The 21,394-nt window shown below is 45.0% G+C and overlaps 2 protein-coding genes across 3 annotated transcripts; one reads left to right on the top strand and one right to left on the bottom strand.

Annotated features, from left to right (window-relative positions):
* Positions 1-537: 537 nt before the first annotated feature.
* On the bottom strand, positions 538-16,502 carry DARS2 (aspartyl-tRNA synthetase 2, mitochondrial). 2 transcript variants are annotated; one of them, XM_051806169.1, is made up of 17 exons: positions 16,361-16,502; positions 14,996-15,095; positions 13,408-13,474; positions 13,059-13,160; positions 11,765-11,860; positions 10,911-11,034; positions 10,236-10,282; positions 9,412-9,518; positions 8,531-8,600; positions 7,872-8,051; positions 7,391-7,498; positions 6,156-6,218; positions 5,831-5,983; positions 4,779-4,997; positions 3,712-3,822; positions 3,420-3,495; positions 538-2,470 (listed from the first exon to the last, which is right to left on the bottom strand). In XM_051806169.1, exons 1-17 carry the CDS (start codon positions 16,428-16,430, stop codon positions 2,283-2,285), a joined length of 1,881 nt encoding a protein of 626 aa, XP_051662129.1. In that variant the 5' UTR covers positions 16,431-16,502; the 3' UTR covers positions 538-2,282. The 2 variants fall into 2 exon arrangements, with proteins under 2 accessions (XP_051662129.1, XP_051662138.1); XM_051806178.1 differs by lacking the exons at positions 538-2,470; positions 3,420-3,495; positions 3,712-3,822 and having other exon boundaries at positions 4,857-4,997; positions 5,805-5,983.
* Positions 16,503-16,540: 38 nt separating this feature from the next.
* On the top strand, positions 16,541-21,343 carry CENPL (centromere protein L). The gene is made up of 4 exons (XM_051806869.1): positions 16,541-16,807; positions 16,954-17,205; positions 18,141-18,683; positions 19,586-21,343. The coding sequence occupies exons 1-4, from the start codon at positions 16,583-16,585 to the stop codon at positions 19,655-19,657; spliced, it is 1,092 nt and encodes a 363-aa protein (XP_051662829.1). The 5' UTR covers positions 16,541-16,582; the 3' UTR covers positions 19,658-21,343.
* Positions 21,344-21,394: the final 51 nt, after the last annotated feature.

The following is a 21,394-nucleotide window of genomic DNA, read 5'->3' as shown; positions in this document are numbered from 1 at the left end:
AAGCGACACAGTGCCCCTCATTTCACAATTAAAAAGCAAATGTCAGCACATTATGTTCACAGTTACTATAAATAATAGTTGGGGGGGAGCAAAGAACTTTTCAGAGTAACTTATCTCCTATATTCTATTACCTCAAACAAGCTTCTGATATCCCTGCTGTGGCAACACAGATGATCCCATGCAAATTCCATGCAAATCTTAATCACACTACCAGTAAAGAAACTAAATAACAAAATTCAGCATCTTCTAAACCAGCAGTCTGAATATAACACAGAGCCTGTAGTGGTTTTATTCCATATCACCACTAACGAGGGAATGAAAATGTCTGGTATAACTGTCATAGGGTGACTCTCCTCTTCCAAAAGCAATAACAAAAAACAAATTGTTTTTAGAATCATAGAATGTCCTGAGTTGGAAGGGACCCACAAGGATCACAGCTTAACATGCATCTGCTTAGAAATCCGTTTCTCTCTGAAAACTGATCCTCACTCCATTACTGACAGCTTCTCCTCAGGGAAAGGAAAAAAAAAAAGAGGTAAATTAAAGGTGAATTAACTTCAAGATAAGAATGAACACCTGATACAAGGCAAAAATGAAGGAATTCAGCATTTGGTTAGAATGAACGTGAACACAAATCCAGGATTGCTTTAAATAACATTTAACCATTCTTTGAGACCGAAAATAACAATCATACCATGAGATAAGAGAGGATTTAAGTTTTCTTTTACACGCATAACTCCTTAATTTTATAACCTGGAAAGCAGCAGCAGCAAGTCAGCTCTACTGTCACTTCTCTATGGGTGACACTCAAAAAAACCCCAATCTTAAGAAGAGCCACCTCCCTTATTGATTCTTATCAACAGGACAGTCCAGTATTTAAAAAACAACAGTATGCATCACCATGCCATGTTATCCCACAATTAGCAGATAACCCTTGGAGCAGACCAAGAATTGATAGAATCTACAGGAAAGGTTCTCCAGCAGAAGGCTGGAGCTCTGTATCAGCTCAGCCAAGAATTGTAGTCTTCCTTCTGTCCTCATGCACTTCCTCTGGCCTGTGTCTCCCCCTGTCCTTCCCAGCTGGGACACAGTAGCTTTTGCTTTTCTTCCTTCGCACGATCTTCTGATCTTAATCAAGTCATCTCTTCCTTCTCTTTTCCTCAGCTTCCTGAACTCCCTCCTTTCCTCCTGCCAGTTTTCTGCTTTCTCCAGCCTAAACACAAAGTGGAGAACACCCACTGGAGTGCCTCTGCTTGCTGTACACACACTGCAGAGCAAAGCTGAGTGGCCTGGCCAGGTAGGATGCTGTTCACTCCTGCACTGTGGATGCTCTGGTGTGGGACAGAGATGAACACTTACTTGGGAGGAATGTGCTGCTGCATCACTCACCACTGTAGCAGGGGGTTTGCAGCACCAGGCAGAACTCACAGAAGACTGGCAACCCTGCTGTGCTGCCACAGATTTCTTGTCATCTCCTGGAGGGATCAGGGGTCCCCAGGAAAAGCAGCTTGCTCTTGTACAGAAAGCCCAAAGGTATGCTCAGCCAAAACCACATTGCCAGGTAAACTTTATTTATAAACATACAAACTCTGAATTACTGTGCTGGAAAGCACAGGGACCACAGGCCCCAAAGACAGACCATCACCTCTTTGACAAGTATTACGAGGACAACTGTTGCAAACATTATTGATGCTTTTCTCCCTCTCCTTTGAAGGGAGAACACAGTTGAACATGAACTCCCCATGGCAAAGTTCTGCATGATCTTGTACCCTCCAATATGAGACAAGTTGCTGATTGCACTGAAGTTTTTCTGTGCAGTGTCCAGAGCTCTTGGCCCAGCACAGCTTTATTGTCACAGTGCTCAGCTGACATGATTTAATGATTATCAGGAACACAAACTGTCCTGCCAGGGGAGCTATCTCCTCCAGATGGGAGGAGAAATACTTGACAAGGGACATGTTAAAAGTGGAGATTGGGAAAAAATCAGAATCCATCTTCCCTCTAATGACACCCTAAACCAAACAGTCTCAATGTCCTATTCTAAAATTATATTCTTTTCTTTTGCTTTTCTACTTCTCCTTCCAATTACCGCCCAAAGCTGAATTCCTATCAGGGAGTCCTCATATCTACTTCCCATTCAATCCTGAAACTGCCACAGTACAGTGGGGTTGGACTGTCCCCCACCCTGCCACAACAGCAGGGTGACATTTTCTGAACTGAATCCATTTAGAGGCTGTAACCACCTCTGGTTACACAGAGCAGCTTACATCACTGGCTTTAAGTTAGTTTTTCTTTGCCTCTTTTTCTTCAAGAGGCCAGGAAACCTGGATGTGATAGGGCTCTAGTTCTTCTGGAGTGACATAGTCTGGAGCATTGGCCATCAGGTCTCGTCCCCTGAAGGATTTTGGAAATGCAATGACATCTCGGATACTTGGAGCGTCAACGATGAGAGAGATCAGCCTGTCAAGTCCTAGAAGAAGATGACAAATTAGTGAACCACTTGAGTTATGGCTCTATATTACTTCCTCTGAGTCAGAAAAATCAGAAAGATTGAGTAGGTAATATTACTGAGCTTGAAGAAAAAGAGTGAAGCAAATAAGGGGGAAAAAAAATTACTCTCAAGCGGTAGCAGAGAAACAGACTTGCCTCGAGAGCAGAAATGCCGACCAAAATAAAGCCTTTCAATATTACACAAAGTTCTGCAACGACAGAGACACTGTCTTTGCAAACACAGCATAACAAAATTGGGGCAGCTAAGCGGCAGGACACTGTCAGGGCTCTGCCTGACCACTCAGAGCTCTTGGTCAACCAGTTCGGAAGGATTACAGTAACTGGGAGGAATTCAAAAAGAACAAGAGCCTCTGGGTGTCTGGATGGAGGGAAGTCACACTGAGAGACCACAGGTTAAAATGTCACCTCTGTTTTTTGTAGGCATTTTCGTTTGTTTTGGCATGTGTGGGGAGGGTGTTGTTGGTTGGTTGGGGGTTTTTCCCTCTTTTATTAAACCTCAAACTTGCAGCGTTCTAAGAAAAAAGATCCTGACATTATCTGAATTAGTGAGCAAAACAGGTAAGGGAGAAGGGAAGTGAGACTGAAGCAGAGGGCAAGGCTGTGAAACACAAAGTACCCCGTTGTCCCAGGCCTCCAGGTATGAAGTACAGGGATCCCGCTCTGGTTGCACAGGAATAAGAACAAAGATGACCTAATCTTGGTGACTAGACCTCTGTTTCCTTCCCCAAAGCTGCTGCAGAGAAGGAAGCACCGTGTAAGCCCAGTGTTACCAGGCAGATGTGCCAAAATCAACACCTGAACAGCCACCTCCATCAGGAGGAGACAAGGCTTTTCCTAACAAGCTTGTTCCTGGGGTCTAGTATGCTAAAAAAAGGGCACAACACACTTGCATCTGGAGAGCTACTTACCTAAAGCAATTCCTCCATGAGGGGGAGCTCCTAATTCCAAAGCCTCAAGCAGGTGGGAAAGCACCTCGGAATCCTCCTGCAAAATTACCCAAGTGTCACTGGACAAGCAATGCTCTTCCTATCAGCAACACAAGATGAAGATATAATTAAATCATCCATTGCTCAGGGCTAGGAGTTATGTTTCTTTATCTGAGAAGCACATGAGTGTTTCTTTCAGAATACTAAATTAACATTTAAACTAATTAGTCCTTTAAATCTCCAAGAGAACATTAGAGACATCTGTAGGTGTTACCTTCAGCACTTTCTCCAGCACAAAACGTTGTTGTTCTGCACTGTGAATTCTGATGGAGCCACCTCCAACCTCATTGCCATTCAGCACGAGGTCGTAGTGCTGGCTACGGACCTGCAGAGAGGAATGAACAGGCACCTCAGCGAGGCTGGGGCACAGCTGCATCCAACAACAACCTGCACAACAATGGCAAACACTCTGGGAATGAAGCCATGAAACACTACAATGCTGGTCTCTTGGGGTTATGCTGCAGTTCAGGTTCTAGTCCTGCTGGAGGTGTGGATTGCCTCTGACAGACGTGGAAACAGCCCAAATCCTTTTGTAGGGATTGATCAAAACCTGAAGCAAATCGGATGGGTCAGAATATAAAGACTTCTCACCTTAGACAACTGTTTCCTATAAGCTCCTTTTGTCAGGGGCACACATGGATACTGCCACTCAGAGTAATGGAGAGCCATCTCTTCCAAACAGACACGTACAGGATCACAGAATGGCTTGGGTTGGAAGGGACTTGTTCCAACCACCTGCCACAGGCAGAGGATACATTCCACCAGACCAGGTTGCTCCAAGCCCCATCCAACCTGGCCTTGAACACTTCCAGGGATGCCCCAGGGATGGGGCAGCTATAGCTTCTTTGGGCAACCTGTGCCAAGGTCTCACCGACCTCACAGGGAAGAATTTCTTCCTAATATCCAATTTAAATCTACCCTCTTTCAGCTTAAAGCCATTTCCCCTTGTCCTATCTCTGCTTGCCCTTACAAAACATCCATCTCCAGCTCTCTTGTAGCTCATTTAGGCACTGGAAGGGGCTTTAATGTCTCCCTGGAGCTTTCTCTTCTCCATGCAGAACAACCCTAGCTCCTTCAACCTGTCCTCATAGCAGAGGTGCTCCAACCCTTTGATCATCCTAATGGCCTCCTCTGGACTCATTCCAACAGATCTATGTCTTCCTTGTGCAGTCAATTCCATGAAACAACATCTCTTTTTATACTAAAACCAGCTGCCACTTGCCTAGTTTTCCACTTGAGTTGCTGTAAAAGAGCCAGCACGGCAGGCATGAAGTTAGTTACCTTTGTGGGATCAGAATGGAGGAGGCTGGCATCTGAAGGATGTGGGGCAGTGAAGGGGTGATGAGCAGATTCCAGTTCAGTGGGATTCTCGGCCTTTGGGAGGAAAAGGGGGAAATCCACCACCCACAGGAAGTGAAAAGCCGTAGGATCACGGAGTGCCAGCCCAGCTGCCTCAAGGAGGCTGGCACTCAACAACCGCAGGCTTCCTAAGGCAGAGCACTGCAACAGAGAAGGGAGAGCATGAGACAGGGCAACTTCACCATCAGGGAAGTCACTCAAACACCAACCAGGCAAAGAGAATGTTTCATAAAGGCAGCATCAACTGTAATGCATTGTTGCCTTAAACACTTCTGCCTTATATCCTGAAATATATCCCCTTCCTGCTGAGGCGGCAGCAGCTCCAGGGTTTGACAAGAAACAAGTAAGGAGCCTGAAAGTCCATTTTCTTCCAACTCTTCCCTCTTTGCAGAACTTTTTTAGACTAACCTCAAGTTCCACACATGTGGATTAACTGGAGGAGCACATGGAAGTTCTATACTTTGCAGACAGAGAAATGAAGGCACAGAGACAGAGGGTACAACAAAATTCTGGCTATCAAGTAGAGCACAATACCTTGTAATAAAACAATGTCTGGAAGGCAAAATCTGCTGGCAAGAAGGGTAGGGAGAGAATTTCCCATCAGTGCTGCTAATAAGTCACCCACTTATGGGAGACAAAATTACCTAGTTGACCTTGTTTTCCAATCTGCTTGATGTTTTAAAAATTAAGTTAAGGTGAAGGAAAAGGAGGCACTGATTTGTTGCAGGGTGGTTTTTTTTTTTTTATATTTCAGCCTTCATTTCAGTTACAATGCTCTCCCAGAATCTGACTGGGGGCAATAAAAATAATAGGTACATTTCATGCCTTATTTGCTGTTGCTATAGCTTCTGCTCCAGAGAAACAGAAAATTAGACGATGACCTATTTAAATAATAAGAAGAATCAGACTAAGGTCAGATAACATCAGCAGCAGCAACACTCAACTCACACAGCCAGCCAAGAAATGCCTCCTACCACTTGCTTGTGTTCACCAGCTGCCAGCAGCACCACATCATCCACCTGCATGTTCAGTGCTTGGATAAGCTCCAGCTGCTGCTTCTCACCAAGAAACTTGGTAAGCAGGGACTTCAAGCTCCCATCAGGCCTGCGGATAATTTCCATGATTTCCTGAAGAACGATAAGAGTATGTTCAGTGCAGTGCTGCCCTCTCTTGCCCTGAAGCATCACATGGTCAGGCACTGACTCTCAGCTATTAAAAACTGCTCTTCTACCTTCCTCTGCCCTTAAACACACTTTGTCATTCACCCATTCCAATAACTCAGCAGCATTTCTGTCTCACCTGGTTAAACTGGGATTTTGCAGACTCCTTTAACGACTCCAAGTCTTTATTTTTAAGATACCTCTGGAGAAAGAACAAGAGAGGACAGTAAAGATCAGCTAAATCCATGGAAAGCTTGATTAGGATTCAAATTACTATGTTTCCAAACTTCTCAAATGCTTTTGCTTCTAGCACAAGTTCTTATGAGGGCTGTGGAACAGGACAGGGCCCACGGCACTGGGCTGTAGCTGGGCATCTTCTCCAAGGGCTCCTTTCAGGAAGAGATCCCTCTAGGTGTACAGATAAATGTACCTGGTCAGCAGGGTCAGATCACACCAACTAAGTGCCTCCAGCCTGCAGAAAGCAGGTTACTCCACCACACTGCTGATGGGGAAGGCAGAGCTCAATTTGGAGGAACAGAGAGAAACCAACTGGGCTGACTCTCACATGCAACGAAACACGGTAAATGAGGACCTGAATCCAGATCTTAATTTTTTTCATCTACTCTAGTGTTCAGAAAGGCTCAAGATTCCACTTTTGTGTTGCTCAAACGCACACCTCAGTGCCCTCTGGTGGGAAGCCACTAACTTGCACTTTGTGTTAAAATGGAGTCCCAAGAGAAACCAGGAAGTCCTATTCCCAAAATAAAACTCATTATTTAGTGGATTTATTTTTTCCATACTGTTCAAGCTACAAAGATGCCCACAGCCAGAATTAAATCTGCTTCCCTGCCAAAATATCTGGCTGTGTCAAACAATCTTCTACATCTATTGTCAGCCTTGGATTTGGTCCGTGACATCCTCAAAATAAGACACGAATTGTGCCCACAAATGCAGCTAAAGGAAACATGAGAAGGACTTCTAACCCCCTGACCTTTCTCTGCCTAGCCCTGAGCTGTGTCATACCCAGCCCTGTTTCAATCTCTTGCCACAAGGCACAATTTATTACTGAGATGCACATCAAAAGGCTGACAAAAAGCAAGGTGAAACCCCAAGAGGATTCCCTGTCTTCAAAGGATCTTGCAGCTCGCTCCATTCTCTTCTTCCCCTTCCTAAGGATAATACAGTTTTCCCATCACCTGATCATCTCCATTCTAACACCACTCAGTGCAACCTGACATTGATTACAAACAATCTCAAGTTCCCTGAAGGACACCAGAAACAGCAAGGAACATTTCCATACTAACAAAGAAATTCAGATTGGCATTCTATTTATTTCACATAAACCACAAGCAGGAACGTCAAAGCATCACTTACCATTCCCTGAGGGATACAAATGGCTCTGATGGTGCCACGTGGGTAACTGAGTGCATTCTGCACAAACTGAATGTCTGATAGTCGTAAAACATCACTGATATCCACTATCTGAGAAAGGACAGATGGGAAAAAGCCTTAGTAGTAGGAACATGAAGCAAAAGTCTTGTACCTGTGTCTTAACACCTTCCACACTATTCCCTTTTAGGAGCTTTTGCTCCTAAAACACTCAAGATGCATTGCTTCCTGACAACACATTATCTTGAAAATAAAATTTTATTCAAACATATGTTTTCTACAGCCAACTAATCAAACTCACTCCTCTCCAAGAGATGGTTACCTGTACAAAGGGGTCTGATGGGACAGACCCCTTGGGTAAATTACAGCACTCAGAACTCCAGCCAATCATGTATACATGATGTAAAGATTATTAAAAGGCTAACAAAAAGGAAAAGCTGCAGGTTTCCAGTGGGCAAACCCTCACCTTCATACCAAAGCGAGTGTCTGGTTTATCAGTCCCATACTCAGCCAGTGCCTCCTCATATGTCATGGAAGGGAAAGGAGTTGTAATGGAGCCTCTTTCCTCAGGCCAGGAATATTGCAGGAGGCCCTCTATCAGTCTCTGGATCCCAGCTTGATCTACAAATGACATCTCTATATCTATCTTAAAACAGGGAACAAGAGGGGGAATTCAACATTAGCTACAGGTTTTGCTTTCACACTGCAACTTGTAGAATTTCCTGAGCACAAAGGTGGCAAAACAAGAAGCAATACATGACATGACATCACAGCACAATTGCATTAGGCTGGGGATGTGATTATGATCTCCCTACAGCCTGATGACTCAGGAAACCACCTCCTCAGAGAGCCCAATGAGCTAATGACAAAAAAGACATAAGAAGCAGCCTTGAATGAACCAGGTTAACTCTGCCTGGGATCTCAAGGCTGAGGAATGGGATGCCTGACCCAGCAGGACAGAAAGAGATTGCATCATCAAGCACAAAGGGCTGTGTCTGTGAAACATGCACCAAACAACTCTGTACCCCCTCCAAAAGCAGCACCAGACTAGCACAAACCAAGCCTTCAGAGGGGGAAACAGCTAAAAAAGCCATTTGGGCTGAGGCAGCAGCATGAGCTGGTTACCTGTGTGAATTCAGGCTGCCTGTCAGGCCGTGAACCCTCATCTCGGTAGCAGCGAGCAACCTGGAAGTACCTGCAACAGCACTATTACTTAGATAACAATTTAAAGTACCCCAAATTACAGCCACAATCAATATTGTGGCTATAGAATTGATCATAAAAGAGAGAATGAGGAAAAAAAAAAAAAAAAACAGAGAGAGTGTTCTGTTCCCTTTGCAGCACACGATCTTTGTTCTCATCCCTTGAAAAGCATGACATTTTGAGTGGCAGCAACTGCATCAGCAACTGTACCCATCTCCAACCATATCTTCCAGAGGCATGTGGAGGCTGCCAGGCAAGCTGGTCCCCAACAGCACTATACTCAACTCTTTTTCACCTCCCTCTCTACTAACAGCCATGCAAAATTCACAGACAAGACCTGGCCTGCAGTTCACTGTGTGAAGAACTGCCTCCCTCTCCTTCAATTTTATTTGAAGAAGAAAGCCCAGTTAAAAACTTGGTACTCGAGCACCCTGAGAACATGCTTTCCCTGTCTCAGTTATGCTCAGCAGCCCAGTCTTGCCTCAATTAGTTCTGTAGGTTACTCTTGGAGAGGCTTTTTTCACACACTGCATTTTCCACCCTTGAGGCAGGCTGTGCTTCAGATCAGGTTTGCTATTAAAGCAGCAGTGAAGATTTCAGCCTTCCAACAGGATACATTTCCTCTGACTGGAAGGGCAAAAAGCCTGGCCTAGCTGGAAAGTGTCAAGTACTTAAGGACTCCTCTTCAAAACACAAAACCCTTGGCAGTAAGTTTTTTGGGGGAAGTACCTAAAACTTCACAGATCAAAGCAAGTCAACCCTGGACAGGACATGCACAGAACAGGACTCCAAGAAACTCTCACCTGTCCAGGCCTCCAACCATGAGGAGCTGCTTGAACTGCTGAGGACTCTGTGGCAGGGAATAGAACTTGCCTGCTTCCCTTGAGGGCACAAGGAATTCTTTGGCTCCCTAAGCATCAGAAAGAAAATTGACAGAGTTCAACAAGTAAGTGGCCCCAATTCTTGACAGAGCACAGACTGGAAGTGCAAGGGGAAAGGACCTACTTCCCCATTATGAAATCCCACCTGTGAGGAAGTGGCTGTTTGTAAATTACACTTAAAATCTGTTAACCAACTTGGTCCAAAGTATCCCAAAGGAGAATTCTCCACCTCCTGGTCTGAGAGACTAATGCATAATACACGGATAATACCCCACCCAAGATAGGGGTTTAAATGCAGGAACTCCACATTCGCTGCATCAACAATTCCTCAGCTACAGCTCTCTTCTCTGTGACTATTTTTGAAGTGAAAGAAAGGAACATAAATTCAGAAATTAAATTTACTTGAGTATGACAACTGCAATAACCTACTGGTTAAGAGATAAATGCTGGGAAGACAGTGCTTTAAGGAAGTTTTTTGGTTTTATAATCCCAGGACAGACTTGCATCCAACACACGCTCTACAAGACAGAAGCTTTACTCATCTGAAGGTTCAAAACTAAGACACAAGTTTTCACCTCTCCCCTTTCTATCCCTTTACTTTTAAAAGGATCCACGGATCATATCAGAAGTTAAAAGAGCTGTTACTTAGTGAGGGAACAGCAATGAAGGCTGAGTGGCAACTGACAAAAATTCCACCATGAACTGCCTGTGCAGCTGCAGGAGGCCAAAAAGCATCACATACATACCCCAGGGGTTCTTTTAAAGAGCGTTGGAGTTTCTACATCCACGAACCCTGGAACAAACACATGCTTCAAACATGGAATATGCTGAGAGCAGGAAGAACTAATATGACAGAGTAAGCTAGAGTAGGGTCGGTCAGCCAAATGGGTCATCTAGCACACCACGGAGCCTCTCCAAAATCTACAGGCTGCTGCTTCTAAGAATAATTCCTGTAATGACAGATTTAAAGGCTCTGAGCTACCCTGATGTCCTGCCAGAACTGTTGATGACAGAGGACTCCAAACAGGCTGAAAAATTGTTCATTCTCTATCTGTTCTGAAATAGGCATTGCTTTTCCAAAAAGGTGTCTGTGTTTAAAATAAGCAAAAGCCCTAAAACAGATCCATCCCTCTGACATGCCTCAACTGGGTGACCAAAAGAGGGAAACTACTTGCAAAGGACCATTTCTCACTGGAATCAGCTAATTTGAAACAACTGGCTTGCAGCATGCCAAGAGATTTCAACATTGTTCTTCAGGCCTGGCAACAACCCTCTAAAGACCCCAGCACAAGCAGACATGTCCTTACTAAGTGGGACCGGTTTGGAGTAGCTGGCTGGGATTTCTCCCAGCAGCAGGAAACAGCAGAAAGGAGAGTTAAAATGTTCTTTGCTGCACACTGTTATTCAAGTAGATGTCTCACCATGGAGGTTGCACAGATACTCCCTCATCCTCATCACCACCCGTGACCTCAGCCGCAGGTTGTGCTGCAGCTGGAGGCTGCGCAAGTCCAGGTAGCGATACTGCATCCGTAAGGCCTCCGACTTCTGGGGAGGAGAGAGAACTGGGATTCAGAGACAAGACTCAAACTGCATGTCCCATGCAGCTGCTCCCAAAGACACAGGAAAAAAGGGAGAAGCTAAAAAGGAATGCTCCTCAATTGCCACAAACCAACCACTGCCTGTAACCTACACAAGCATCCACCACAGAGTGTTTTCATGCACGACAATCACTGTAAAAAAAAAAAACCCAAACTGCCCAGAGAAGTTGTGGCTGCCCCATCCCTGGAAGTGTTCAAGGCCAGGCTGGATGGGGCTCTGAGCAACCTGGACTAGTGGAAGGTGTCCCTGCCCATGGCAGGTGGTCGGAATGAGACGATCTTTATTAAGGTCCCTTCCAACTCAAACCATTTTTTGATTCCATAATTCAAAAAAAACCAGACATTTGCCATGATAAGAGCTGCCTCTTTTGTTTCAAACTCAAAGAAAAAGCCAGCATAGCCCCATTCTTTCACTCTTCCCTTTACTATCAGTTCTGACACTGACATTTTGAAATCTGGAATCACTCAAGCCTTGCTTTCTGCTTTGCTTTTGGAAATACATCCTCATAGGAAAAAAGGAGCATCTCTATTCTAAATATCATCATTTCCCCAAAGTGAAGTTGGGAGAACCAGACTAAGCTCTCAGATGTTTTGCCATCAACACAGGTAAATTCCCAATTTATTGAAAAGCCACCACTTTGGGGAAAAAAAAAAGAAAAGAACAAAAGAACAGACACCTTGATAAAATCCTTGATTTCAAAAGGCAGCTTCTTGCAGAAGTTCAGGATCTCTGCAGTCTCTGCTTTCACTTCAATATCCCCTGTTGGCATTTTCTGAAGCAAAAAGGCAAGAAAAAAATTAAACCTCAAAACAATTGGACAAAGGTATTTCACAGATGGTCGAAGGGAAAAAAGAAACCATGTGATTATCTTCCCTGCCTTCTAACACAGTGTATATAACTCAGAGAGCTTCTCTCAAGGACAGATTTCTCCTAGGTTTCCCTTCTGCTCAGAAAAACACAAGTCACCTCACCAAAGATAGCAGGTTCTTTCCCAGGAGCATAGTGGTCTCTCCAAGAAACACAATTACTTTTCCTGTGCCTTCTCCTCAAAGGACATGCTGAGCAGAGGGAAGTCAGGCTCAGCCCTTTCTAGGGCACACACATTTGAACAAAATACAACCAGTCAGTACCGTTAACCTCAGAAGAACCCCACAATGTGTGTTTCAGTGTACAATAGCAGCAGCCCTTAATACAAGCCAAAAAAGGCAAATTGTGAGGAACTTCTCAGAACTTCCAGTTCTGAACACCAGTTCTCAGAACTAGTCTTCTCTTTCTTCGATCCCAAGGGAGAGCAGGCAGCTTCCCTCACGTAGCACTGAGGCACAGCAAAGTTCATTTGATCCTGCAGAACTCTTGCTATTTACCAGGAGAAAGTACATACAACCTTCCAACAAAATGATACGTGAATAAAAGAAATAAAGGCATTGCTTGAAGCCTGCATGCTTCATGGACATCTACAAGTGGTCAGAGCAAAAAGTTATGATCATAAATCTAGATTCTCTTTTTAGACCATGGTGATATGCACAATCCTGACAGATTAACCAACAGCTGATTACGATGAGAGCTGAGGAACACACAACATTAAAAAATTAATCAGCCTCTGTTGAGGTTGAATGAGAACAGCAAAATCTACTCTGAGTAAGAAACAGGTCATCACACACTGTGGAACTTGCAATGACAGTATTTATTTTTAAGAAAGTTCTCACTCACACTTTGAAAGCCTAGAAAAGCCAGCCATCATCCTTGCAAAGAGCTGGGATGCAGTTTAATTTGTGGGTGCCTGCAATGTGCTCTGAGGCGCTCCTAAGTTACAAGTCATAGCAGCTATTTCACCTCACATTATCCGAGGATAGGCTGTCACACACCTAGAACCCATGGCAATGCTACGACACAAACACAACCATAAAAGAAGACATCCAGTGTTCTTTTCCACAAGGAAGAAAACCCCTGAGAGACCCCACCATCCTCACCGGATTCTCCTGCCCCGGCGGCCGAGGGGACACGATTCCAGTCACTCTCACCACAGACTCCACTGGGGCATTAGACAGGAGCTTCTTCACATGGGAATGTGCCTGCAAGGAGATGTCAAAGTCTCACAGAAATTCAAAGGACAGGGCAAATACACCTCATTTCTTGACGGCCCATTTGAATCTAAAATCACTCTCCAGCCAGGGGAAACAGCACTAATGTTTCTGTTGCACTTAAACCTCCTTGTGAGTCTGGGTCTGACCAAGCACTTGGTTCTGCTCCCTGTGTCTGCTGGACCCAAGCTATCAAAGGGAAAACAAAAACACAGACTCACATTGTGGTAGCACTTACCTCATCCTGTGGAATGATGATCTGGGTCAGTCCCTGGAAATCCCTCAAAACCAGAAACAGGCCCTGTCTGATCCATGAAAAACACAAAAGGGAAAACAGTTTTTTCACAAATTTAGTAGTTTCTACTTTTTAAAGCACGTGGCAACGGGCTGCTTTCTGAACCTTGTGACTCATCTCAAAGCACTTCCAGGTGCTCAACATACAGACACTTTTCCCACACCTGAACCCAACTTGAACAAATTGTTTCAGATTGTGACCAGCCAAAACCAATGTGCAAATAACCAGGAGAGGCAGGATTTTAACTTGAACATTAATCCACGTTGAGCAGGGATTCCAGACACGTGCATTTTCCTGCTGGGAAACATCATTCAGCTAAACACAATTAAATGAGCAATAAAGCTAAAGGTCACATGGATTTTAAAAAAAAAAAAAAATCCAATCATAAGGCAAGAAGGTCCCATAAAAAGTTCCACACTGCTAAACCCAGAATCATAAATCTCTTCAGCTACAGCAGAGATAGCTGCCATTGTACTTTATCAAAAAACTGTCAAATGGAAAATGCCCTGGCTGTCCTTAAAAACAAGATCACAACAATCACATTACAATAATCCTAATTCTGTTTCCTGGATCCCCATCTACAATTGTTCAAAGATGAGATGCTTGGGACCTCCTAAAATAATAAAAAAAAAAATAAAATCCATGCAGATCATCACTGGAGGACAATGCTGGACAAAAACCAGCCTCTCTGGGCTGTGAAATGCAAAAAGGCAACTTCTGACAAATTAACTTCATCCAAGCCACAGGATCTATCTCCATGGCACAAGCACACAGCCACGAACAGGACATTTTGGGGCACTGTCCACATTTTTCACCTGACATTTATAAAATGTTCAACTCCATTAGGAGAGATTATATCACACCACCTACAGCAAACTATTGGAATTCACATTCCAATAGTTTACTCTGTTTACTACCTCTTCTTAATACTTTTTAAGAAAATCTTGCATTCTTTAAATATGCTTCATTAGATGCTGGGATTGAAAAGACAAACATCATCATTTGCTTGAAATTTAAGGAATCTATATAAAAGAAGCTGTAGAATCATGGAATGGTTTGGGTTGGAAAGGACCTTAAAGTTCATCTCATTCCAACCCCCTGCCATGGGCAGGGAGATCTCCCACTATCCCAGGTTGCTCAGAGCCCCATCCAGCCTGGCCTTGGACACTTCCAGGAATGGGGCTTCTCTGGGCAACCTGTGCCAGGGCCTCCCCACCCTCACAGGGAAGTTATTTGCTCACTGCTGTAAGAATTGCTATAAATAAGCTATTTCTTCATTTCCCTCCTATACAACAACAATAATTCTTTACTGCTTTACAGTGTTGCAGTGAGGATAAATTAATATCTGTATCTAACTCTGCAAATTGAAATACTGATCTGACTTTTTTCTCAACTGGTTTAATCACTTCAAAAGGGAGCACGGTAGGACATGAAAAGATAACCTGAAGCATAAAAAGCAGGGTGTGAATCCAGCCCTAGAGCATACACTGGACAAATAATCACCTCCATTTTCACTGTGGTTTGCATTTACCTTTGGTACTGAATCCATCCATACAGGGTCACCTTCTGTCCCACGTGAGCTGAACGCAGCTCTCCACACGTGTTGGTCCGAACGACAAAACTGTTGAAGTCTTGAATAAAAATAACAAAACCTCTCATGGCTTTTGGAGACAAGTGAGACAGAATAGTTAGACAGCTTCCCCTCCCAAAACAATTCAGACCTATACAGAGAAATTACTGCATATATATCTGCAATAAGATACCAAGACATAAATATTAAGTGAGGCTAGTCCAAACATATTTTAAATGGGATTATTTCTGTTTCTCAGTCAAACTTTCATACAGAAATCTGAACACAGCCTTGCTGCAAACTGTTGCCCTGCAAAGTTCAGGCACGAGAGAAGGAAAAGCCACAGACAGATCAGTCCTGAGGGATGCTGCCAATTCCACATTCAAATATAGAATAACAGAACAGTTTGGGTTAATGTTAAAGATCATTTAGTTCCAATCCCCTGTCTAATGGGACACCTTCCACTAGCCCAGGTTGCTCAGAGCCCCATCCAGCCTGGCCTTGAACACTTCCAGGGATGGGGCAGCCACAGCTTCTCTGGGCAACCTGTGCCAGGGCCTCACCACCCTCAAAGGCAGGAATTTTTTCCTACTACCTAATCTAAACCTGCCCCTTGTGCTGCCACTGCAGCTCCTGATGAAGAGAAGACACAGCACCAAGGGGGCTTGACAAGCCAAGACTGAAACATGCATGAACCAGACACCCACCCTGCCCGTGTAAATTGAAGTTTCCTGCCTGCAACTACTGGGAAAAGGCCTGAACCAGGATTGCAGAAGGCCTTGCACAGACCCCGGTGTGCCTGTAACCACGGCTTAAGGCATAAAACCAAGCACACTGTTTACAGAATGCGAAAGAGGTCCTGCTCGCAAGAAGTCGGAAGGATGCCATTACCTAGACTATATAAATAATTACATGAGCCAATCTTGCTGCCTCCATCGCAGCCTTTACAATTAAGAGTAAAGGAGGGTTTGTTTGCCAGCTATTACCTCAGGCATTCAGCCACCCCTGCTGTTTACAAACTGCTTGCTGCAGAGGATAGGGGGTCAAAACCAAAGTAAAAGCTCAGAAAAAAAACTAGACTTAATTGGTCTTGATGTACTTGGAATCGCGATTCACGTTACGACGCCAAAACTCAAACAGAAACACGATTTAGAGAAGACACTTACTAAAGCGATACAGGCAAAATAACTTATCGCAAGTGTGATATTAAACGAGTGTGTGGACTACCCTGACCTGTGTCCCGGGGAGAAAAAGCACATTGAAACTCCCCGAGGGGAGAAAAGGACACCCCAAACCTCCGGGATGAGACAAGCGCTCCTTCCTCACCTGGTGCCGCGGGGGCAGAGACAGCGGCCGCCCGGTGCAGCGCCCGCGCCAGCAGCCGGGGAAGGGCCATCCCGCGGCTGCACCTGAGCCAGAAACACGGGAGCACCACCACGGGCCTGCGGGAGGCTTTAAATAAGGACGCGGGAGGCTTTAAATAAGGACACGGGAGGGGAAAGCACCCCGGCGCCGCCGCCTCCTCCCTCCCTCCCGCCCGTCCCAAAGATGGCGGCGGGGGCGCGCCCCGCGCGCGCGGGGGCTGACGGGAGGCGGGTTCGAACGGCGGCGGCGGCCATGGCGGCCATGGCGGTGGAGTCTGCGGAGGACGGGGCGGCCCGGACCCTGCCCAGCCTCGGGCGCCTCTCCCGGGGCCTGCCCTTCGGACGGGCCTACGGCCGCCTCGGCAACAGCCCCAGCGGCCGCCTCATCCTGCCGGCGCCGCTCTCACAGGTACGGCCGGGCCGCTGAGGCGGGGGAAGCGGCGGCGGCGGCACCTCCCCGTCTCCCCCGCTTCCCCTCCCTTGTGCCCTCAGCCGCGCTGCCCCGCTCGCGAAACGCATTTTAACGGCATTGCCTTTTTTTTCCTCCTGCCCTAGGAAAGCGGGGATCCGCAGAGAACAGCGCTCCTCCTGCGCAAAGCCTGGACGCTGTACAGCGTGACCCCCCTGTACCGCTTCTGCCGCGGCCGCCTCAGGGACTACGCGCGGCTGCTGGGCGCCTTCATCGCCGCCGAGAGGCAGAAGGGGCTGGCGGTGGAGGTGGGCGTCGAGCTGGACATCAAAGTGGCTCTGTCCAGCCTGCCCGAGCTCCAGGGCAGCGAGCAGGACCAGCCTGCCGTCCTTGTGCAGGTAAGGAGCCCGCCCGGCGGCTTTGGTGATCGAGGTTTGCGTGCCACGAGTTGTTTTTACCGTCGTGAAACCCTCTCTAAAAAAAAAAGAAACCACCGGAAAACTTAACTCCTAGCTGTATGGAGTAACTACTGTAGCATCCACTGAGATTGAATGAAACTGAGTCCCGTCTATTTTTTAAATGGAACAGAGCGTCGCAGTCTTAAGCTGCACCAGGGTTGGACACTAGGAGGAATTTCTTAACACAAAAAGGGGATTAGACATTGGAACGGGCTGCCCAGGACAGTGATGTAGTCACTGTCCTTGGAGGTGTTTAAGGAGAGACTGGACGTGGTCTAGTTGACAAGGTGGTGTTCAGACACAGGTTGGAATCAGTGATCTCAGAGGTCTTTTCCAACCCAATTGATCCTGTGGTTCTGTGATCTCCTAAGCAACGCATACAGTTAATTGCAACTTTAAGTTCAACTCCTCAACAGGATCAGAGCAAGACTATACAGAGCAATCTTTGTCTTATGTTTTAGTTCAGTGGTCAATTTACTGCCAGAACTCGGGTTATTTAGTGTCCTGGATAAAGCTGATATAATCCCTCCTGGCCACAGCTCAAGTCTAATTAATATTTCTGAAATGCTTTGCCCCAAGTCAAATGTGCTACTGAAATGTCAAGTTCATTGTGGCAGTGCTTGTAGGATGTACCATGGATTGCCTCTTTGGAATTAAGCATCATAAACTCAGATTGCAGCACTGTTCCTGAGGAAGTTAAAAATGCTTTTTCCACTGTTTTCAACATAACTGCACTCAACTTTCAGGGATGTTGCATGCGAGATCCTGAGAAAAAAACTTTTACCAAACACTTGAAACTGTAAAACTGTTTTTGGGTAAAAAAAAAAAGTCATACTTGCTCTGTAGCATTCAAATGCTTCTTCTCCCCATCCCAGCTTTCTTCAAGGTCACGAGCTTCCCCCAAAAACTCAGAAGACAAGATCCTGTGGTCAGGCTGTTTCTGCTGCGTGTATGGAGATGATCTTTCCGAGAACATGCCCGAGGACTTCACTTGTTTACCTCTGTTCCTGGCGAACGGGGCGGAGAGTTACATGTCTGTTGTTGGAAACTGGTTCCAGAAGACTTTTGACTGCATCTTCCGCCGTCTGGCCATCAGCCCCTTCAGCCTCACCTGGATGGTGGCCATGTGGACTGGGTGCAAAGTGGACAAAGCTACCTCTGCCGTGGAACTCGTCTTCTCTGTCCCCCGCCTGCCCCAGCCTCTGGATATCTCATATGCCATCCACCCAGAGGATGCTAAAGCCCTGTGGGACACCATCCAAAAAACTCCGGGGGAGATCACTCAGGAAGAAGTGGATGTCTTCATGGACTGCCTTTACTCCCACTTCCACAGGCACTTTAAGATCCACCTGTCAGCCACAAAACTGGTGAAGGTTTCTACAGCGATTGCCTCGGCACACTGTGATGGGATTGTTAAGGTGAGGCTTTAAGGAGCAGGTTGTCCTAATGCTGGCCAAATAAAATAGCTGTACCTGAAGGCTTCACATTTCTTTTGCATGGTTTCCTACAAGAAGTTGCTAAGCTCTTAAGCATTTACTAGTCATACTCAGTTCTGAAGTTGGGACAGCTGTCAGGACAGTATTTTACTACTGTGTTGCAGCAGAAGCTACTAGTCTTGGACCAGAAATAGGTGTGTTAGCTGTGGTATGAACAAGAAAGTTTCTTTGGCTATAAAGAACTTTTTTTTGGACTTAAAAAGATACCAAATTTAATCCAAAACCTTTAAAAAAAGTTCACTAGCTTTCTAATATTGTAGTTATTAAGACACAGACAGAAGACTCCTTCACATGTAACCCTTTTCATAAAGATGCTGGTCTTCCTATAGATATCCACATAATATCCTTCAAACCATTGAGAATAAATCCTTGGCAATAATTTCTTCTGAGTTAAAGAACAGTTTGTGTAAATGCAGTTGCTTGAACTTAGCCTGTCTATGATGTGCTCTTGGTAGGGCAACTGCAAACCACTGAATGTTAGAATGTTAGTGTTACATTGCTTGTAACTGTAGTAGCTTAAAAGTGGCTGAAACAACTTTTTATGTTGCAGGCAGGTAAACACAAGATATCTCAGGCTTTCTGTAGAAGGGTGCTCTTGTGGAATGAGTGTTGTGTAAATTCAGTCATGGCTTTTCCTAATGGGGATAGAGTTCACATCATATATATATATATATATTCAGGGAAAATAGGGTGATCCTGGGATACCTTGCAAACAGCAACAGAGCAGCTGACTCAGCACAGGGAGCACTTGGCTCCAAGCCTTTGAGGGTGTGGAAATCTGGCAACGGCAGTTTTTTTTATCATGCCTTTTTTTTTTCTTGCAGATGCTACACAGCCAATATCTCTCTGGAGTGCTGATGCTACTGACAGAACTTGCAATCTCTCAGATACAGTGAGAGCCATTTCAGCGACTCTTCATGCTACAAAGGCTTCCTGTCGAACAATGTATGCTGGGAAACCAACAGGAAACTCACTCCTGCAGCATCTTCTTTCCCCTCATGTTGGTTGTCCAAAGCTGGACTGTACCTCCTGCACTTGGCTCCATAACAAGCTGTAACTCCATGCCATGCACAGCGAAGACGAGCAGACGTTTTTCCCTAAAGAAGGGCTGCAGTACAAACTTGTGATAGTTCCTGAGCACCTTTGTTTTATCAGAGTCACTCTGTTCATTTTATGTTTAGGAGACAAACTCTGCAAATTCTTGATGCAACTTACTGACAGGTGTTTCTGTTGTTTCAAAGGGCAAGTTGGTTTTCTCTTACCTAGACAGCCTAAGCTACACAGACCTTAGCCTTAGCTAAACTGTGATTACTCTTGGGCTAGTCTAAATGCAAAGTTCAGCACACCTGGAAAAGGGTGAATGCTCTCCAATCCAGGACAGAAAAATCCAGGTTTCTAGCTCCCTTTGTAGGCCACTTGGCCATAGTAATAGCATTCATATACATTCCAGTTGTCTAAGACTAACAGCTGCCTTGTGTCCAGCCTGTTGGTCCTCTCAGATGAATTAATACATAGGAAAGTGAGGTCTGTAGATAGGCTTTGCATGGTGTTTGTATCTTGGATGTGATCCTGTAGGCCAGAGAGCTCTCAGGGTTAGAGTTGTGTGCTAAAATTTTATATTGGATCTCTCTCTTCCAGAGCAGGTAAGAGTTCACAGGACTAGTGCACAGTGCCTAGCTAGAGATTAAAGGGGCAGAAAGGAAGCAGTACCTGCTAAGTCTTAGGATTTTTGTAATATAGTACTAAAGAAATAAAATATTTTCCATCTTTTGCACATAGACTGGTCTTAAGGAAAGACCGCCTATGCCTAATTAAATATATCCTTGCATGGTGCTTATTTCCAACTATAGCTTACCTGACTAAACCACCACTTGTTACCTATTAAATAATTTTGTAAGCAGCAAAATTTCGAGTCTAGTTTCTTGCTTCACACTTGTGCAGCATCTCCAGGCGCTGATGATTTGTGCTGTGACCTTCTCCCTAAACAGGGGTGCAAGTTTCCTTTCTTTTCCCAATGTAAAACTGCCTCACATGACATAACTGCATGCCTAGTTCCTAACCTATTTCCAGAATTAGACAAAGAAACATGCACTTGTTTTTAGATTCTTTACTAAAGGAAGATGGATTATTTTTTGCATGTCAAGGCTGCAGCCTGTGGTAACTCTTATCCTGGTTGAAGCAGCTACATGATCTGAAGATCTTGACAGCTTAGCAGCTACTTAAACTATCACTTCTGGTGCTTTAGTTTCGTTCTTATGAAATATCTTAGACAAAGTTTGCTATCTGGAGTCAGAAGAGCACTGGACAAAGGAGTACAAGGTGTCACAATAACTGGCACCTGTATCTGATTTGAAAACGGAACTGTTACACCCAGGGTTTAGTTTTAAATCTAATGCTCAGCTCTTTCCAACGAATTTGCATAAAAAAGCTCTAAAAACCCTAAATTGTCTATAGCCTCTTTTAACCTCTTCCTTGTCTTGTCCTCATTGATAATTGCAGTTCAAAGAGCAGAAAGAGATTTAGCCAGATATTTAGCACAGATGCTTCCTTCCAGAAAAAAAGCATTGATGTGCTTCTAATTGAAGGGTAACACTAAACAGGAGAGGTTTAAGTCCATTTTACTTGGACTGGTA

This window comes from Manacus candei, unplaced genomic scaffold (genome assembly GCF_025592945.1).
Source record: "Manacus candei isolate 608988 ecotype Guabito, Panama unplaced genomic scaffold, ASM2559294v1 h1tg000005l, whole genome shotgun sequence".
NCBI classification, from domain to species: Eukaryota; Metazoa; Chordata; class Aves; order Passeriformes; family Pipridae; genus Manacus; species Manacus candei.
The sequence above is the reverse complement of the archived record's forward strand: the minus strand, read 5'-3'. Positions and strand labels throughout refer to the sequence as shown.